The 20158-nt window shown below is 40.8% G+C and overlaps 1 protein-coding gene across 3 annotated transcripts in view; it reads right to left on the minus strand.

Annotated features, from left to right (window-relative positions):
- CEP131 (centrosomal protein 131) overlaps positions 1-16910 on the minus strand; it is a 35386-nt gene extending 18476 nt beyond the window's left edge. For 2 of the 3 annotated variants that reach the window (XM_087710156.1, XM_087710153.1), the window contains exons 1-13: positions 16569-16909; positions 13655-13851; positions 7928-8022; positions 6692-6809; positions 5197-5300; positions 4077-4190; positions 2943-3104; positions 2350-2467; positions 2018-2143; positions 1691-1859; positions 1167-1267; positions 731-925; positions 128-319 (exon numbers count right to left, since the gene is read on the minus strand). In XM_087710156.1, coding sequence (XP_087566282.1) covers positions 128-319; positions 731-925; positions 1167-1267; positions 1691-1859; positions 2018-2143; positions 2350-2467; positions 2943-3104; positions 4077-4190; positions 5197-5300; positions 6692-6809; positions 7928-8022; positions 13655-13834 — 1674 coding nt within the window. In that variant the 5' untranslated portion in view covers positions 13835-13851; positions 16569-16909. Of the gene's footprint in view, positions 1-127; positions 320-730; positions 926-1166; positions 1268-1690; positions 1860-2017; positions 2144-2349; positions 2468-2942; positions 3105-4076; positions 4191-5196; positions 5301-6691; positions 6810-7927; positions 8023-13654; positions 13852-16568 lie in introns of all 3 variants that reach the window. The other variant, XM_087710154.1, reaches the window with a different exon arrangement.
- Between the last annotated feature and the right edge of the window lie 3248 nt (positions 16911-20158).

The raw sequence follows: 20158 nt of genomic DNA on the forward strand, positions 1-20158 counted from the left end.
TTTGCTTGGACCAAGATTCCACTTCTTGCTCGTTAAGGAAGCCTGGGTCAGAACGCATTGCTTGAAACAGCCATGTATCCTGTCCACCACCACCCCCATCAATAAAATTTAAATGTACCATATTCACCTCTTGTTGTGAAGCTGAGGCAACAGACCTGGGTCGTTCCTGCTCAGACTTTTCCATCTCATCCAAAAAGCTCATTATATTCTGAAGTTTTGTTTCTGACAATAATGTTCCTTCTTCAGGGGCTCCCAGCGAGCAGTTCAATTTTCCAAACTTCTCTAGGTTGTCAGTGGTTAGAGAAATTGAGTCCAAGTCCTGTATCGCAGGGAAAATTTTTTGGGATCAATAGATATAGACTACTGTGGCAGTACTAAACAGAATGATTTCAACCTGCAACAGTTGTGAGGGGGGGAATTGAATTGAATCATTTCCATTGATTAAAAATAATATTTTGGTAAGTTTTCTCTTAACTGTAAATGTTTGGGAAACAATTACAAATGTCTCAAGTTTGTAAAAAATATTCCAGCTCACAACTCTCAAAAGTTCGCTCTAAGCAGCTTATGTAATGTAAAGCAAGAAGTAATGGTTGCTATGTGTTCTCATTTCCAGGATTTCTTCCCTAAACCACTTTCACGCCAGCCCAAACAAATTCTGTACAATTTCATCCAAAGCCATAAAAAGGATCTACAGAGAAAAAACCCATCACAATATAATATTTCATATTACCCCATCTATCCAAGCATATTTGTAATCGTTGAAAAAATTTGAATGATACGGTAGTGGTGGCAGAAATTCTGGATCCGCTTCCAAAAGCTTTAGGGTGTCTAGTAGGTCATGAAAGGTTACTTTGGAATGCATCCTACTGGCTGCGCTCATCATACCATCCAAATCTTCACTGGCCATTTTTTCCGAACTCCCATCCTGAAAACAGAAAATCCATGTGAGGGAAATTTTGTGAAGAATTCTAAATAGACATTATCAGTATATTTCACTGACATAGGGAGGGCTCATCTATCTCAGCTCTAAGGTTTGCAAGACCTTATACTTCTCAACAAATACAAACATTTAAAGCTACAGAAATTGGGAACTCTACAAATCATGAGGGAAGAGTAAAAGAAAAAAAAGTATTTAGGCTTTCAGGAACATCAGAAGGCGGCAACACCTGTGGCTGTTCTTCAGGTCCTTTGTTTTGTGCTGAGCGACAAAGAGATGCCATGGCAGAAGCTTCTTCTAGATCTATTCCCGCAAAATGGAAGTTGGCACCTGCAGTAGCAACAAAAAGCATTTGATTCAGTAAGAATAAGAATTCAGAATTGGCCTTTTTGTATAAGACTTTAAGATGTCAAGTCCAAGTCTGTTTTGAAATAATTTTTTTGAATTTTCCAAGCAATTCTAAAGTGTAGCAAATCAGCTTTTTACTACGAAAAGCTGCCCATATTTTTCCGTTATCATCATTTGTCTATGTGCAAGTTAAATATTTCTGAACTTGCTCCTTATTTTCAGCATGTTATTTGTTGCTTCTCAGTGCCTTGTACGACTAAATAATACCATGTTGCCATGGGTTTTAATGCCATAGAAATGTTATTTTGTATGGAAACAAATTCAGTGTGTGTGTGCTGAATTTAGAGAAATGCAGTTCAGGAGATCCCTAGGCCAAATGTCCCAAGACCTCCCATTATTTCTCACCTGCATTGTTGGCTTTGATGATGCTGTTAGCAGGACTGCTATTTTTCAAAGAGCTGGCTTTCTCACTTTTCCTTCTCCTGGCTTTCTTGCCTTCTTTAATTACTGCCAGCTCCTCCTCCACCAAACGCTGCGTCTCTAAAGCTTTTTGGGTTCGTTTTTGTTGCAGCTCCTAAAATGAAACACCAACTCGCATTTCTGTTCTGTTAGGACCCACTTCCTCGTCCACCAGTAAACATACTTGGCCTAACTTCTAACCCAAATAAATCAAGCAAGACAATCCTGTCTTCTAATTCCCAGGACTAGCAATATCAGTGAGCAAATGGCTACCTGGATGGCTGCTCTTCTGGCAAGGCTAGCTTTCTCCTCTCGTATTTTTTTCCTCTCCTCATCTCGTCTCTGCTGCAAATCCAAGATGTTGCCCTCATCTGTGAGCTGCTGCTGCTGCTGTTTTTCCTTAAAAACATACAACACAAGCATTATAAAACTACACGATCGAGATCCTGTCTCTAGGACAAAAAAATAAAGCCAACTAACTTCCCAAAAATCTAACCAGAACCACACCTCATGCATTTAAAGCTTATGGAAAACAAAACATACAAAACAAAATATTATTTCAGCATGTTCAGAAGTTTTTTATACAATATATACATAAGACAAACCTCTCTTTTGGAAGCTAACAATCGCTCAAGCTGAGCTACGCCTTCCTTGTGTCTCTGAGAATGCCGCCGGTACCAACGCTGGATTGTCACAGCAGCCGAATTGACTTGGTTAACAAATCTAAAACAGGGGGGGGGGAATCATGCAAGTTGACTATGTTTTCCAACTACCATGTCAAGCAAAACAGTTCCTGATGTTAAGAAAGGCACAGGAAAAACACCCCTGAAAAACAGGGCTTCTATATTGAAACAAACACTCCTCTCTCCATTTTTTAGAAATCCAGAAGCACAGTTCTAAGGAGGTGTGAAAATACACCATTTAGTAACTGCAAATAATTGTCTGTAATTCATAGTCTAACTAAATTGCCTCTGTCATCCTTCAGAACGCTGGGAACCAAGTTGCAACTTTTACTGCCCAAAATTTACCTGGTTGCTTGTAGAAGAACCAGGCTATTAACTGGAAATTGCCAAATCAGATATGGCAATTAACTAGTAACCTCATTTCTATATGCCCTCATTTCATTTCCTCTGATTTTTCTGCATAATTTGTTACTTCTTGCTACCATCTTTCTTCCTGTCAGTTTTCTCAGGCTTACCGCTCAGCCTCCTCCTCAGACACTTCTTGTATCCTAGTCGGGGGACTGCTACTACTAGTATTATTGTTCCGAGCCAGGATATTACTGCTGGAAAAGTTCTTCTGAGATTTCATGTAACTGCTGCTGTCTGTGTCTTCATTAGAAGTAGCTTTGATGATGTTGCTAAGGAAAGAGACAATAATATGCTGCTCAATGGGATCCTATGGAATGCTGCAAGTCTCTTCAATTTAGGATACACTAAAGAATGTTTTCCATTTTCCATTTAAGCTTGTACTGTGATTTCTCAGGGATTGCTGTCCTTGAGAACTACTTTTATATACAATATATACTCTAGCACAGTGATGACTAACCTTTTTGTCCTCGCGTGCCAGAAGTGCAAAGGTGTCATAATGCCATAATGTGGGCGCATGTGCCCACACCCATAATGCAATGCACACATGAAATCACCCACACTTTTCTGTGCATGCAATCCCCTTGCCTGTAGTAGGTCTCTCTAAAGCCTCCTGGGACCAAAAATGGACCCAGGGGGAGGGGTGTGCGCCGCACGTATACCCTTGTGGCTCATTTTCGGCCTAGCAGGCCTCCCCAAAACCTCCTGGACCAAAAATGGGGCGTGGGTTGAGCGCGCCCCCCGTGTCCCCCCCCCGCATGCACGTACAGCACACACACACACACGCATGTGTGCGTTTCTCCCGCATGCACCCCGCTCCTGCGCAGCAGAGACCTGACAATCAGCCTGACGGCGGGAGGTGCACACGCAGGCGCGCTGGAGCTGAGGTGGGGTGACAGCTCACATGCTCGCATAGAGGGCTCTGTGTGCCACCTGTGGCCCACATGCCATAGGTTATCCATCACAGCTTGGGCAATCTCTATTTGCTCACATTTAGTCCAGTGACTGCTGATATGAAACACTATATTAACATGAAAAAAGGACTAAAAGTGCAAGTTTGTTATTAAACTAAGAATGAGATAGTTCAGGAGCTCTCGATGTGTGGTCTATTTATGCTTTTTCTTCTTGAAAACAATCCTGTTCCCTCCCATTTCCAGCATCTTGTTCATGCATGAAACGTTGATCAACATGCTCCTAATTCACCACTGAAGGAAAGCTGCCACAGGAATATACAAGAGACTTACTTGAGTGAAGTTGTAGCTTGATTGGAGCTCTTTGGCACAGATATTTTGTCCGTAGTGGAGTAATTGTTATGCACCATAGTGGTGACGCAGTTGCCCATGGCACCTTTGTTACTCCTCATAAAATAGAAGGAAAATGTGTCAGCATGCTTTCAGAATAATTTCTCCAATATATTATCAAAACAGTTCAGATTTCTGGAGCCTCATCATTTAATAACCGTCTCATGTTCAATAAGATAGCCAGATTTTTTGAATCAGCTGCATTCTGGATACTGTCCTAGATGATGACCTAGATGCCGTTTCCCTCAGATAATGAAAACCAAAATGAACTTTAAAAGTATGGAAGTTCTCAAACTTCAGAATTCACAATTCTGCCAATAATAATATACCCTTTTTTAGGTTATAGCAGTATTTGCTGTTCAGGACCTGGTATTGTTACGTGTGTTCCCAGATTCAATTTATGGCCACTCACTCATACACTCACAGCCCTGGAAAAAAGATTCAAATCACTTTCAACAGAACACTTGGTTACAATAGATCTATATATGCTCTTTCTCGCATGTATAAAACCCCCTCCCTCCCACACACACACACACTCATTTATGCTTACTCACGTCTTTCTGCCAGGTTCTGGCTGGCTGGCTGGAAGTCTAGATCCAAAGAGAACTCCAAGAATGGGCAAGCTTAAGGAGGCTATTTATCCCTCCACAGTCCTTGCTTGCTTTGTGGATCAACAAGACTGACAGCTATTCTTCTCTTCTTAATTTACAAATCTAGTAGGTGGTGGTGAAATTTGGGGAGGGGTTTCTCAAGTGCTCAGGCCCAACTTTTGTCTGGCTCATTCTTCCTTTTGTGTCCTTAACGACTTAGTTCCTCCTTATCTACTTCCCCCAAGGGATCTTTTAAACAAGATTTCTGGCTTTTGTTCACCTAGTTTATGTGCCTTCCTGCCTGCTTCACCTTTAGATATGGCAGTTTCAGCCTACTCTCAAAGTATCACCCATATTCAACTATTAAAGTGTTACTATCAAAGCTATGGAAATTTTTCTGCAACTTATGGTAATGCCAGCACTTTAGCTGAATGTCCAGGCATTAAGCCCTACTACTTACAAATATTTCTTACCTATTGTTAGCAGTGAAATTAGCTGCAAGGGGTACACTGATTTCTTTCTTCCTCATGCTTCCAGGAGTGCTGGATGAGGAAGGCAATATCCTGGGCTGCTCATCCTGGCCAAATAACCAAAAATAAGTATACGTGGAAATAACAGTACACAGATCTTCACTACATATATTTTAGGAAGAATTCTTAATTCCTCCTCAAGCAAAAAAATTGCTCAATCTCAAGAGTTTTTACTATAAACCAGTGAAATAAATGTAACATATTTCAAAACTTTGGAGATAGATGCTAGGATTTTTATCCAATTACCATATTTTTCAGACTAGAAGATGCACCTTTTTCCCTCAAAAAAGAGGCTGAAAATCTGGGTGCATCTTACACACTGAATACAGCATTTTTTGCCTCCTGAAACTCTGCCCCTTCACCAAAATGGCTGTGCAGAGCCTTTAGGAGCCTTGCAGAGTGCTCCTGGGGGCTGGGGAGGGCAGAAATGAGCAAAAAACTGGCCTTTTTTGCTCAATTTTGCCCCCCCCCCCCGCCCCATGAGGCCTCTGTAAGCCTCCTAAAGGCTATACCTGCCCTTTTTTTGGACAAAAAACGGACCCATTTTTGGGAGATCTGCAGAGTGCAAAAACATTTTTTTTTAATTTGCCTCTTCAAAATCTTGGTGTGCCTTATGCTCCAGTGCATCTCATACTCCGAAAAATATGGTAAGAGTGCTTGAAAATGAACAGATTGGTGCTGAGTGTGGAAGTTTCTGGAGAGTGTCCTGGATACGCCTCTAAATCAGAACAGAGTCAATGGAACTTCAAAAGCAGAGATAGGAATCAAAAGCACCCATACCATAGCCCCTATATAGCTTTGGGGGAATTGCTGTTTGGACAGCCAAACCAGATACAAAGCAAAGCATAGCAAGATGCTGAAAGTGTAAAAAGAGTTTAAAATTTTCTTGTCAACAGGAAAGCTTTGGTAAAAAAACCTGTTCATCTGTGGTATAATAAAATCTTTCCTGGATTTTCTAACCCAGGTTGACTCTTTCTAGCACTTAGCTCCATAAAGCCTATGAAAAAGTATTGGCAGAAATCTTTTTGTAGAGTGCAGCTTTTCCACCACTATTTTATTTTTTTTATAGAGAGAAGTATGTTCCTGCCCAGAGGGAAGTGCAAACCTTACTCAACAGCTCTGATAGTCATTTAGGCGTATTACATACATTGCTCATTAGTGCGGCATGTGTGATAAGTACATTATAGGGGTATCTTGCATTTTCCCAACAGTCAAAAAGGCAATGTTCTTATCCTAAGGGAAATATAATTTTAATGCAGATGATGAGCTAACAATTTGGATTATTATTTTTTGGGAACAATGGATTTTTGACATAACAAATCTAGACAAATCCTGAACGCATTTACAGAGGAATTATCAGGCTTAACAACATAAACCTAAATTTTGGGACTGGCTTCAGAAGCTTTTCTAATGAATGTGCATGCACTTCAGCCCTTACTAGGATGTTCCAGGTAGTTTTCTTTTCTGGGGAATCTTTGCTTAGACTTGCTAGTTTTCTTCTTCCAGTTGAGCTGCTATTAAACAATGTGAGGAAGTCATCATGGTGATCTACACTGCTAAAAAGGAAAATGACAAGATTAATTTGGAATCTTGCAGAAGTCTACACGTAGCATTGCTTTGAGCTTTTCTGAAAGATATTTTATTCCTATAAACTACTCCAATGTTTTATGTTCAATCTAAAGCCATGATGGCGAACCTATGGCTTGTGTGCCAGAGGTGCCAAGGAGAGCCCTCTCTGTGGGCACATGCACCATTGCCAGCTACTCTTCTGATTTCCAGTGTGTGCATGCAGGCCGGTCAGCGTATCTTTACACATGCCGGAGCCCTGGAAACCCAAAGGCATGCGTGTTCCGGAAACCCAAAGTCCAGGTGGCTGGTGTGCACATGCACACCGACCAGCTGATCTTTTGAGTTTCCGGGACTCCAGCATGCACGCACATTCCGGTTTGGGCACTTGGTGCCAAAAAGGTTCGCCATCACTGGTCTAAAGGATATATCCCTGTGGGAAGTTATCATCCAGCCCTCTCCCAGAAAAATGAAATATCCTAGGAAATATTGAAAAGGCAGAATATTTCTCTGGATGTGAAAAGAAACATGTTTCAAAAGACAGAATAGTTGCCTATAGCTTTCTGCCCATCCCCAGCTAATGGGCCATTAAGATGGCCAGGCTAGCCCACTTTACATAATAAAGACTTCTCCTCACTGCAGCTGTAGGGGGAAGGGATATTACTCAACTGACCACAAGGCAACTGAGAACTCATCACAGCCTAGAGAGTAGCCCCCTGCATGGCACCATGGGAGTCTGACAACCAGTCAGAATACATTTCTTACACAGGAACAGGAAACAGAGAGGTAGTACTGAACAGGGTATAAAAGCCTAGCAAGCCCCTTCCTCAACCCTTCTCTTCTTCTTCACCTACACTGAAACATGTGATCACCTTTTCTGTACAGGGCTCAAGCCATGTGGCCCTGTCCAACAATAAACCATCTTTCCAAGCAGCCTCCATGTCTCCAGTGTCTTCTTCCCCACTTGGAGCGGAACCCAGAAGGACATTTCTTTCAACATCCCAAAACAAAGATACTCAGCTTTCCCAGCGTACTCAAAGGAAGAAAAGAGGTTCTAAGACACCTCCTAGGCTAGTGTATTTTTCAATAAGAAGTGTTTAATGCTCACATGATGGCATCATTCATTTGCTGATTAACCTGCGTTGTACTGTTGGATCTTCGCAAATTGTTCATGGCTCTAGAGGTGGCAAGCCCTGCATCTTCCTGAAAGACAGACAATTTATAACAAAACAAAGTAGTACATACACCTTGTATTTTATCAAGAGAAAAATTCTCTCAATTCTGCCTAATTTCTATCATTCTAGCCGAGTTAACTACAAATGACAGAACAGCATTGTCTTCAGATAAGAATTCATTTGGAGGAACATGTCACCAACCCTTTAAAAAACTAAAACGCCAACTACACAAAGAATTATACCCATACAACTGCATTTAGCCAAATACTATTCAGACATGCACATTGAGAAAAATGCCACCTTGGATTTGATTAATTTTTCTACTATATATCTTACAGTTTACTGTATATTTGAATATCAGAAGGAGCACCTTTCAGACTAATAATTTAATTAAAAGGCATAGGTTTGTTGAATTACAGCACATTTCATCAACTACAATATATGGTTACACTGATATAGGATTATAAATGAGATGAGGAGGAAAGAAGGGAAATACAGATGGATGCAGATGCAAATTACACAAGGACTTTTTCAATTGTAACAATTGTAAAGTGTTAAACATCCACTGTTTGTTGAAGCCTTCAGCACAATTTCTTGCACAATTATACTGGCAATGTTTCTTTGTTCCCCAAATGGCTACTCTGGGATTTGTAATGGAGTGTCCTAGAACGCTGAAATGCTCTAATATTACTTTGCCCTTATTCTGAGTCCCAATGTCATACTAGTTGTATTGTTTCCCAATCCCTTGAGAATCTGTTTTGCTGTGCAAGCAGTTGGGGCACAGATTCTCTACCCATGGCCCCCTTCTAGGTTTCATTTACCTCTATGACTCTTTTCATTGTCCCTGTTAGCTATAAAAAAGGTACTTACACTTTTTAAATGTTTATTAATCTAAACTACATCGTGTAGAGACTATTGGCTCCTAGAAATATTTTATGATACCTTTTGGGGGGGCAGAGGGAGTGGTCTTATGATCCATGTTGAGAATAATTGTTAGCATGAAGGATATGTTTGGTGGTTTGTTCTAAATGGAAGGCAGAAGCATATGGGCATTGATGATGGTCTATAGCCGTGATGGCAAACCTATGGCATACGTGCCAGAGGTGGCACGCAGAGCCCTCTCTGTGGGCGGGTACACTGTCACCAGCTGCTTTTCTGGTTTCTGGCGCACACATGCACGCTGGCTAGTTAGTCTCCGCAGGTGCTGGAGCACCAGAAAACGTCCTGAAAACAGCCCAAAAAATGGCCTGAAAATGACTGAAAAACAGCGTGAAAAGGGCCTGAAAACCAGCCCCAAAACAAACCATTTTTCAGGCTGTTTTCAGGCCCCTTTTTGTTGTTCTTGGCCTGAAAAAAAAACACCCCAAACAGCCTGAAAACGGCCCGAAAAACAATAACTCAGTAACTTTTCATCAAATCACCTAGTTTTGTCTAATGTACTGCCATTTGGTTGTGAAGATAAAAGTTAGTACAAGATGGCCTTGGATGGCTGTCTCTCACTTTTTTTGAAATAATCCAGTTTATTCATAATGACAAATGACTCTTATCAGCTTGCTAATGTTGTTGTTCTTGAGATCTTGGGTGGCATCTTGTTCTGCACTACTAGCAATTTTGTTTTTTCCATTTTTATTGATAAGTAGAATAAGTAAAAACTTGCTGATAAGCTTATGATCAAGAACATTTAATATAATGATCTAATTCAGGGTTACATCTACCTTGGAGATGTTTTTGTAGTGTTATTTTTATGCATCTGGAATTCGGTATAATCTACAGCATTGTGTAGATTGAATTAATGACTAAATGTGTTGTTTTGCCTTGAAAGTATTCTTTAAATTTTAAGCAGCAAAATAAAGTTTTTAAAGTTCCCATAGAGTTTTATATTTTGTGTAGATTTTAGTGAGGCAAAAGGCTCGGTCAAGAGGCTGGCAATTCACAACATTGGTCAAGGCTGGGGGGAAAAAGGGATTGTTTATGTAGGATTAATTAGATTGTTGTGTAAATATGTTTTATTTCCATTTCATTTCGTGCAGTCACATATATACTGTGCATAACCGGGGCATATAACATTGAACAATAAAGCCCTCCCTCTTGTTGACAATAGCCCCCAAAATACAAACCCTATATACCACTTTGACCCATCATACACCCTTTCTTTCACCCCCCCCCTACAACTTTCCTTCTTCCTTCCAACATTCCCCTCTACTCCTACTTCCCCTCCCCCTCAATCACTCCTCTCTCCCAATACAATCCCTCCCTTCCTTCTCCTCCTCCTGCCAATCCTCTCTCCCACCCTCTCTGCCCCTCTTTCTTCTTTCCCTCTACTCCTCCCTTCGGTGTATTTCTACTGTCTATCAATATATTCAGCTTGTCCTATTTTTAAACTAGAATTAAAGAGCCACAGTATACAAGTGCAATCATGTTACTTTAGAATCTGACACATACTATATTTCCCCCCTCCTCCCTAAGACCCCACCTCCCTTCCCCCCCCCCCCCCCGACTTCCCAGAGCCCCTACACAGTTTAGCTTTTTCACAAACACAGTCTGCGATATACTGAAACAAAGGAGATTAAAAAAAAAAAGTCATTAAGATCTCTACGTTGCACTCAGCTTCTTGCTGTTACCCAAACTTTAAGCAGTTTATCTTATTCCTAATCTTAAGCATAGGCTAGCTGGAATTTCTTAGTCCCATATTTGTTTTGTGTATAGTCAATCCATTTTTTCCAGTCTCGTTTATATCATTTGAGTGGTCTTTAAGGTATGCTGATATTTTAGCCATCTCGGCTAAGTTTGTAACTTTCAATGTCCATTCTTGAGTTGTAGGCACGTCTTCCTTCTTCCAGTATTGCGCCACCAACAGTCTTGCTGCCGTTATTAAGTGACGTACCAAATTGATTAATTAGATTGTTGTTGTGGTCAATGATATTTTCAATAACCATCTTCAGGTCAACAATTTCAATATCTCTTTTTTTCACTTTTTTCAGTATCTGTATTTCATGTCAACTTTTTTATTTGGTTTTTAATCTATCTTTGCAAACATTTATATCATTCTGTAATCCTATTTGAACACTTTCAGTATTGTTTAACCCAATTTGCCTCTACTAGACTCCTTCTGTAATAACTATTCAATATTCTCACATTAGCTATAGATTTTCCCATATTTTCTTATTCTTTTTTTTAAAACTATATCTTCTTATTTTCCTCTATTTGTCAATTTCCTTGGGTTGTTTGGTTTTTGCCTGTCTCTGGAAATCTATGTTCAGCTGTCATGCTTTCTTCTTGCTGTACAACCCTTTCATTCCCTTTCATTCTATCTTTGACTATCATGGCAGCTTCTTCTGAAAGCTGTTAGATCCTTTCAATTTTGGAAAAGTTTCTCCACTGATGGTCATGAAGTGTGCCCCATAGTTTCGTCTGTACTCTTTTGCATGAATGGCAAAGGTTTTAATATAGTTTTTTTTTTTAAAAAAAAAGAATTGTCACACATCCCTATAAACTCTGCATAATCCCTATCAATTGTAGAGCAGACCAACAGAGTGCATTATAACACTGATGGCTTATTTCTCAATACATTACTTTCTTTCATGAGTTTCCTGTGTGTTAGTATCTCACAATTCCATCAAATGACTTTAGTAACATACAGCTAGGGGTCTGCTCTACCTCCAAACCAATTTGCAGGTCTAATTGATTGAATTTGTTAGTACATTGTTGTAATCCAAAATAATATGTTACTGCATATTATTGGCTAAGGCATACAGTACATGAATGAAACATTTTGTACAGAGCCATAATGGCAAACCTATGGCACGCAGAGCCATCTCTCCGGGCACGCGAGCCGTCCCATTGGTTCATCTGGGTTCCAGCGTGCCAGCCAGCTGGTCACAGGAGCACCAGAAATCAGTAGATCAGCCACCCAATGCACATGTGCATGCCAGGAAGATCATCTTATGGTTCGTGCATGCACACTGGCCAGCTGGTCTTCGCACGTGCACATGCCAGAAACCGGAAGAGTATTTTCTTGGCATGCTGGCATGCACACTGGGCAGCTGCTCTTCCAGTTTCCAGCATACACGTGCCTGCATGCTCCCATTTCAGCACTTGGGTGTCAAAAATGTCTGCCAACACTGCTATAGAGGGATGCTGCAAATTCTTTTGTGATCTCTCATGATTCTGCAGTTTTCTATCACACTGATATTTTCAAAGTGAGTTACAGACTTCTCTATGGGAGACATGTGGGGTGAGAGAAGGATCTTAAATGTACTCTACCATCTGCTCCTGGCTTCAGCACTGAAATTAAGGTTTGTTTTTTTACATTAGAAATGTTAATTTTGCATTTTCTTTTCATTTTATTGCCAATTTTCTGTCAATAGTGCTTTGCCTCTTAAGGGAGGAGGGGAGGGATAACATAAAGATAAATGATTATTATTGAGCTATTAAGTTTCTGCCTTTGAAAATGTTTGAAAATTAGACTGTCCAGGATTTGGGGATTTGCCAATCTCTGAAGGATTGTTCATTTCAAGGGAGATCTGAGGAAAGCACCATCTTCAAAGTGTTTTGTGAAACATGGCCTTCTTGCACCTTAAAAAGAGAAACCATGCTACTTCACCTTCTTCTGCTTCACAGATCTCCCTCAGCATCCTGTAAAATCTGCAAAAAAACAGGAACTTCCCCATTTGTAAAACCCCTGGAGGGACGCATTTTCTGGTTCTGATTAGTGCTGGGGGAAACTAAGCAAAGATTGGAAGGCAATGCTTTCTGCATATTCTCCAGCATTTCTAAGAGAAGCTTATATTGCCCTTAGTCACAGAGGCAAGAGAGGCTAAGGATGTTTCTAGAAAATGTGAAGTATTTTGTCAAGGCAACTATTGTTCTTTTTGTTGGATATAGATCCTGCCTTTCATTTGGTAGCTTCAAATGTTAGGCAAAGCAAGGTAATCCCAAAGGTGCTTTTTCAGGAGGCAACAGGACTTTTTTCTTTTGAAGACTTTTTAGCTTCTCCTTCAAGAAACTTCTTCAGCTCTGATAGGACAGTGGCAAATGGAAGGATTTATATTCCTTGTAGGCAGCTGGTAATCTGCATCCTTTTAGAGGGCTGGGTCGTTGAAGCCCTTGGAGGTTTATCTGTGTCCTCAGGGTCACCGAGTAGTGCCTCCTGGTTCCTGTAGTCTGCAATTTGAAATCCATTCCTACTCCCACACCATTCAAAGGGTGTTCATCTCAAACTGTACAGTTAAACGTATGTAGAGATGTTTGGTCATCCAGGTCATGGTTGTCCCAAACGTGCTTTTGGGGACAACCGAGGCAGGGTACATAATGCTTCCTTCTTTGTTCACCACAAAAACACTACTAGTGAGATAGGTGGGGCTGGGACAATGACTGGCCCAAAGTTAAAGCTTCTGAGGTTGAAAGTGAAGAGAATCTGGGTTTTTCCTCTGCTAATACAACCTCTTATCTGTTGTACCACTAGCTCTTCTCTCTCTCATCTGACCATAAGAATAACAGGGCGCAAAGCTTTTCATCCAAACAAATTGAAGACACATTATTACTTTGTACACCAATGGAAGTTAAAGAATGCATTTAAACCAAATCTATTCCCTAGGAGTGAAAGGAATATAAACCATAAGCTTTAGAAGAAGAATGCTTGCTACAACATCAGTACTCACCAGGATATTCCTCTTGGGTTTGTTTTCCGTAATGACAGAAATGGAACGAGCAATGTGTTTGCCTGGGGAGGCACTGCTAGGGCGCTGAAGCACTTGCATAGGCAGCCCTGTAAGAATGAGGTCCACACCATTGACACCGTTTCCTTGAAAGGAAGAACTGCTGCCACGGGCACTTTTCATTTTGTATTAGAGAAGCTCTGTATATAAAGGAAAAACAATGAGTAAATTCATCCATATGTCTTGCTTATTCCATTTGCTTAAATGCATTATTCCACACTGTAGTAAGAATTTCCTCATGCCTTGTAATTACTCAAATCTCTTGCCACTGGTCATAGTGGCTGGATCTAATGGGAGTTAGTAAAAAAAAAATGGGCAGGGTGGCAACATCAAATTCTCACCCTTTGAATTATATTAACCATTTGCTAAGCCCATACAGAAGAGATCAATCCCAATACCTAAAGGTCAAACTCAACAAAGCATGGGCACTTTGCATTGATTGCTGGAGGCAATTCATCCTTAATTTGTTGCAATACAGCATCAGAAAGTATGATTGGCAAAATGTTTTGTTTTCCTAATTGAAAAGGGGTATAGACATGGATTTTGCACCCAGTTCTTTGCAGACAAAAAAGTTCCATCCATGTAGCTTTGAGTGAACAAAGTGGACAAAAAAAAGAAGATAATTACAAGAAATAGATTTATTTGTTTTAGTAAAACTCACAAAATGAAATCTGAATGTTGGAATGTAGTGTCACCCAGTTTTGCCCTGAAGTTCACTCATCCAATACTAAGCAAATCATCCTTGTTCAACGTGAGACTAACCTTTTCTTGAGTCAGAATTCTTAAGAATACAAATTAGACAAGTACAGTGCTACCTCAGCAGCTCTTTCTTTTGCCAATAAGTTCCAATAATCTGAAAAATCTATACAATTAAAGGGAACTGACCACCTTTATGCTAAACTGTTTTTCAAAAGAGCGACTATAGTATCAGACTTAAACAGTTTTTGTACTGAACCCCAGCTCTCATGCATTAATCCCAAACTGTTGTTTACTGTAAACAAACTGTTCAGACTTTAGAGAGAAGCTATTTATCCCATTTTGGAGCTTAAAAGAAAAATATCAGGAGAAACATTTAACTTCAACTCTGCCACCCCTTCATTTCTGCCCACCATGTCTTTCTTCAAAAAGAAAGGAAATGATGCTCTCAATAGAAAAAAGAGTAAAGTTACAATCTTAAGTGTTTTTTCTTTTAAGTTCAACTATTCTGGGGGCACATTTACATTTTTTGAAAAATTTGTTTCTAATTCTGTTTAGCAGGCTAAGCTTTTTTTAAAAAAATAGACTGAAACTGTCCATCCATAGTAACTGCCCTACACTTTCAATTAGCTAAAAAATATAAGCATGTAGACTAAGAAAACTTCAGACATTCACTGCAATGTGTTACCTGATTGTATCATTGACAATGAAATCCCACCATTATGTTTTAAAGATGGTACTAAAACTAAAAGTGTTTTCAAACAAGACAATCTCTTATTTGAAGTTATCAGGTCACAAGAGCAACATACACTGAACTGGCTTTGAGACACATATTGTATTTACCAGAAAAAAAATGAGAATCATCCTTGAAATTCCACAAATACATAAACATAGATTCAGCCACCATACATAGGTAAATTCTCTGAAATCTACAGACATTTATTATTACTGTGTTGATTCCGTGATCCCAATCACATCAAGTGTGAAACCCACATATCAATAAGTATTATACGTTTACTAGATCTAGGCTGCAAACTTTTTTTGCTGCCATATGATGGCCATCTGGATTTTTGCAGCCTAAAGATTTTTGGACCAGTGCACACACTTATGACCAAATTTATGTATCTGACAATACATATAAGAACAAGAGTTATGTCTCTCTCACTCTCAATTATGTGTTCACTTACTGACTTTTATCGCTTCCAACTTGGTTGCTAAATGAGGGAACTGCTACATTTAATGTAGCAAAACATTGAAAGGATGTTCTTTATGTATTGTTTTAGTTTGGCAGAATGATTTGCGCCTGTTGGGACAGAAAAATAAAAGCACAGTGCTTGAACAAAAAAGAAAATACATAGGATTCTTAAAATATTAGCATGCCTTTTTCCCCAAGCCTGCCAATATACATATTTAACAAATTACTGTAAGCATTCATACAATAGTGATTTTTTTAAAAAAAAAATAGTGTGGAAGCCAATACTATACTTCAATACAGATTCTTGAGCAGTGTAATTATGAGGACTATCAAAGTGGCATTAATTTTCAGTTCTTTTGCAGAAAAACATTAACAGCATTTAAAAAAACAAAAATGATCACAGTCCACTTTATCATAGGCACTGTGTACTGTATGACTGGTTAAGTTCTGCACAAATAAAATTAGCCATCTTTCAAATGTTGGGTCAGGAAGCAAAAGGCACCTCTTTAATTAATATATATGGTCTTTGGGGACACCAACAAAAAGGGAGATTGAAGCAACGCTTTTAAACTTTCCGAATTTCTCAAACTGCAGAAAGGAGGCCAGGGAGAACAGTAAAATGGGAAAAGTAAGGCAGGACCCTTCCCTCTTTTAAGAAGACTTGTCTAATCGTGGAGGGGGAGAGAGAGCAAAGAGCCCCCCAATTCCACCGCATCCTGGGTCCCCATTAAAAGAACGAGCCCTTGCAAGGAAAGCTCTGCAAAAAGCTTCACTGAAACAAGGAGACGACGCTGCAGTAGCAAGGGGGGGGGGAAGTGGGACCCCCCCCCGCTCTCCACAAACACCAATGGAGGAACCGGGTGGGCTTCCCCTCCATATCGCAGATAGAGGGAATTAGGAAGGGGGGGATCTATTATGCCCTTGCACGCACACACACATACATACACATACCAGCTCTTCACTTACCTGAGACGGACACGCGTGGTCCCTTCCTCCAAGGACCCTTTTGGGGCGGTTGAAGGGATTGGGGGGGGGAGGCGTTTTATCTTTCTTCTCGGGCTTTGGCGTGGAAGTGGGGAAAGGGCTCCTGGGTTAAGCTCGGAGCCCACGTCCACCAGAGACAGCTCCCCTCTCCTTCCCGAGCAAGGAGGCTTAGCGCCTATGGGGAAAGGGGGGTCATTCCTCCTTCCTCTCCCTCCTCTACCAAAACCAAAACCGGGGGAGGAGGTCCGTGTGTGGAGGGGGTGGTCGCTGCAGCCGCCGACACCGCAGCTCCCTCTCTCTCCTTCCCTCCGAGCCACAACAAAAGTGAGCAGGAGAGGGGAGGGAGAAGCGCCTCTAGCAACCATCCGCACGCGCACTTGACTCTGGCCGAGCTTCCCGCCCCTCCTCCATGCTCTTATTGGCCGGTTTTGGGAAGACGCGGCCTCCCCATCGGCTAATCTCCGTGTCCTTCAGTTGCCAGAGCTAGGTTGACAGAGCAAGGGAGAGAGAGGGTGGGAGGGACGGTGATGGAGGAGGTGCGGGGAGGAGGGGGGGACAGCGGTGCGAGCCGAAAGCGCGTGCCGAGGAGCCTTCCACCCCCAAAACCCCGCCTCTTCTCCCGCCCGGACCCCCCCCCTCCTTTTAGCTTTCCAAAAAATCTGAGGGACGTTTGTTTCGGAGCCCCAGTTAGGGGGGAGGGCGGCGCTAAACAGAGGGTTCTCCGCGGTGGTCTTGCATCTCCGCTCCCTCCCCCATTTGCTACGTTACCCTTTGGGGAGAAATATTAGTTCAAACGCAATTCAAAGCAAAACTCCCCCCGCCCCCCCAAGTACTGGAGATGGGGGGGAATGGGCCGAGGTAACACCCTGCAGGTATGCTGGCGCCGCCTTCCCCCATCCCCCCCAATGCTCTCCTAGTATTTGAGCCTGCACCGAAACTTACGTGGCTGGGTCCTAACCGAGTAACTAAACCGGCTTTGCTGCACCCATTGCTTTAGCCGGTGGTTTTATTTCGCAACGGGCTTATAGTCGTAACTGCAAACAAAAGTTAAAGGGCAAGGAAGGAACCACACGTTATTCGAAGGCAATCGCGAGAGCTGCGAATTGTAGCCTTAAGTTCCACACAAACCGGCGTAAGGTACACATGATCAGGAAACATAAATATGAAATATTCTTTCCAGTTGATAGACGAGAGACGACGCTCGGCATTTTTATCTGTCCTGCCATCGGCTGGTCCGGCTAGCCCGACTTCAACCATTATATTTATATAACAATAATTCTTTATTGTCAGGGCACAACATATGTACAATGAGATTGTTTGAGCTCCCTCAGTGCACCTCCCCAACACAATACAACTCACAGTGAAGACAAAGAAAAAATATACCCAAACCCAATAAATCATATTAACAAACACTCAGTCCCATTACACCAGTGTGAATGTTACACGTTGTGCTGTCCCTGCAAGTCCCTTGTACTACTTAGTTATGTTATTTTGCATTCAGGAATCTGACAGCCCATGGATGAAAACTGTTCTTCAGCCTGTTTGTGCAGCTGCTTATATGCTTCTATATTAAGGTGACCAGATTTTCAGATTGGTAAAGAGAAACACCTTTGACCTGGGGGGGGGGGGGCTTGATTAAAAATTTTATACGGATCAACAAAAATTTTCATACAACGCAAAAATAGTATTGTAATATTTTTTTATTTCAACATAACTACAATTTACAAATATAAATTGTAACTGTTGCCAAACATCAAAATTTTGATCACATGACCATGAGGATGCTGCAACGGTCGCTAAGTGTGAAAATGGTCGCTAAGTGAAAAATGGTCATCAGTCACTTTTTTCAATGCCATTGTAACTTTGGTCACTATACCACCTTTCTTGCCACAGTTCTTAAGTGAATACTTGCAGCTGATAAGTTAGTAACATAAGTGAATCTGGTTTCCCCATTTGACTTTGTCAGAAGATGATTATATGACCCCAGAACACTGAAACCATCATAAATACAAATCTGTTGCCAAACATCAAAATTTTGATCACGTGACCATGAGGATGCTGCAATGGTCACTAAGTGTGAAAAATGGTCGCTAAGTGTGAAAAATGGTCATCAGTCACTTTTTTCAATGCCATTGTAACTTTGGTCACTAAGCCCATTATACCACCTTTATTGCCACAGTTCTTAAGTGAATAACTGCAGCTGGTATTTTGTATTTTGGATAGAAACTTTTTTTAAATAGTCTAAGACAATTTAACAAAAGAATCCACACAGAATAGAACTATTTTAAAAAATCCTATGGACAATAAATAAAATATTATTTTAAAATACATTAAAAAAAATAAAAGAAAAAAACCCAGCTCACTTACCAGCAGGCAGGAACTCCAAGTCAATCCAGAATGATGTAGATGTTAATACAAAGAACTGAGCAAATTAAAATGGTGAAATTAGTCAGGGAAATATTTTTCAAAGAAACTTTGCCACCATTTTTTCCACACAAGCCGACCTCCAACCTCCGTGCCCCTCCCCTGCGGAAAATCCAGGAAGGAACACTCGCGACTTCTCTAGACAAGTACTTTCCTGCAGCTCTATGGTACTGGGTCATATTTTCTTATAAAATGAGGTAAAAGGGATGCGGTGGGGGGGGGTCTGCTTTCTTGCTTTAACGTTTTAATATCTTCAATGAAAGTACTGAGACAGAGAGAGGGTTTAGACAGAGTGTCTTTTCTCTTGCCCCGTTTAGGATTTCTTAAGCAAATCCACTGAGCTTTCAACATGAAGCCAGAAAATCAGGACTTTTTAAAAACGCCCCGGGACATGGGACAAATTGTTATAAATCAGGACGTCTGGTCACCTTATTCTATATCTCCTTTCCGATGGTGCCGTCCAGGGCATGAGTCGTCCCTGAGGCTTTTCCTCACTCTTTTATGTTACCCAGTCACTGTTGTGGCAATACAGTATCGAGGCTATTCTCTTTCTCTACACAGCAGTGCATTTGCATCAGTGATTAATATTGTACTATGAATTGCAAAAAAAAAAAATCCTCCATAAAGAAACAACAGCCATACAACCAGCCATGCTGGAAATGAAGAAATAGGTGTCATTTGTTTGCAGTAACCCATTTGTTCATTAGCCACCAATAGGAAGCTGCCTGTACTAAGGGTCACAAGAAATAGCTGTAAATGTGAAAATACATGGTGACACCACAGAGCAAAAAACAAAAGCCAAGCAACCCACCTCTAATGATAGGATTTAAGTACAGAAAAATAAAATGTTCTGTAATTTTAATCAGATTTATGCTGGGTTACTTTTTACTGAAGTAGCAGATAGAAGCCTGTCAGATCTGGCTCTCAGATTTGGGTTGTAAAAATCCAAAAAAAAGGGGGGGGGACACCAAATACTAAAAAGAAATAACCAAGACATTACGTATGAGAAATATAAATTCACCCGAATTTGAAACAAATAAAGCTAGATGCGAAATAACATAAAGGTAAAGGTTCCCCTCACACATATGTGCTAGTCATTCCCAACTCTAGGGGGTGGTTCTCATCTCCGTTTCAAAGCCGAAAACGTC

Source organism: Thamnophis sirtalis, unplaced genomic scaffold, assembly GCF_051295495.1.
Source record: "Thamnophis sirtalis isolate CommonGarterSnake01/CBP01778 unplaced genomic scaffold, rThaSir2_p1.2 scaffold_3, whole genome shotgun sequence".
Taxonomy (NCBI): Eukaryota; Metazoa; Chordata; class Lepidosauria; order Squamata; family Natricidae; genus Thamnophis; species Thamnophis sirtalis.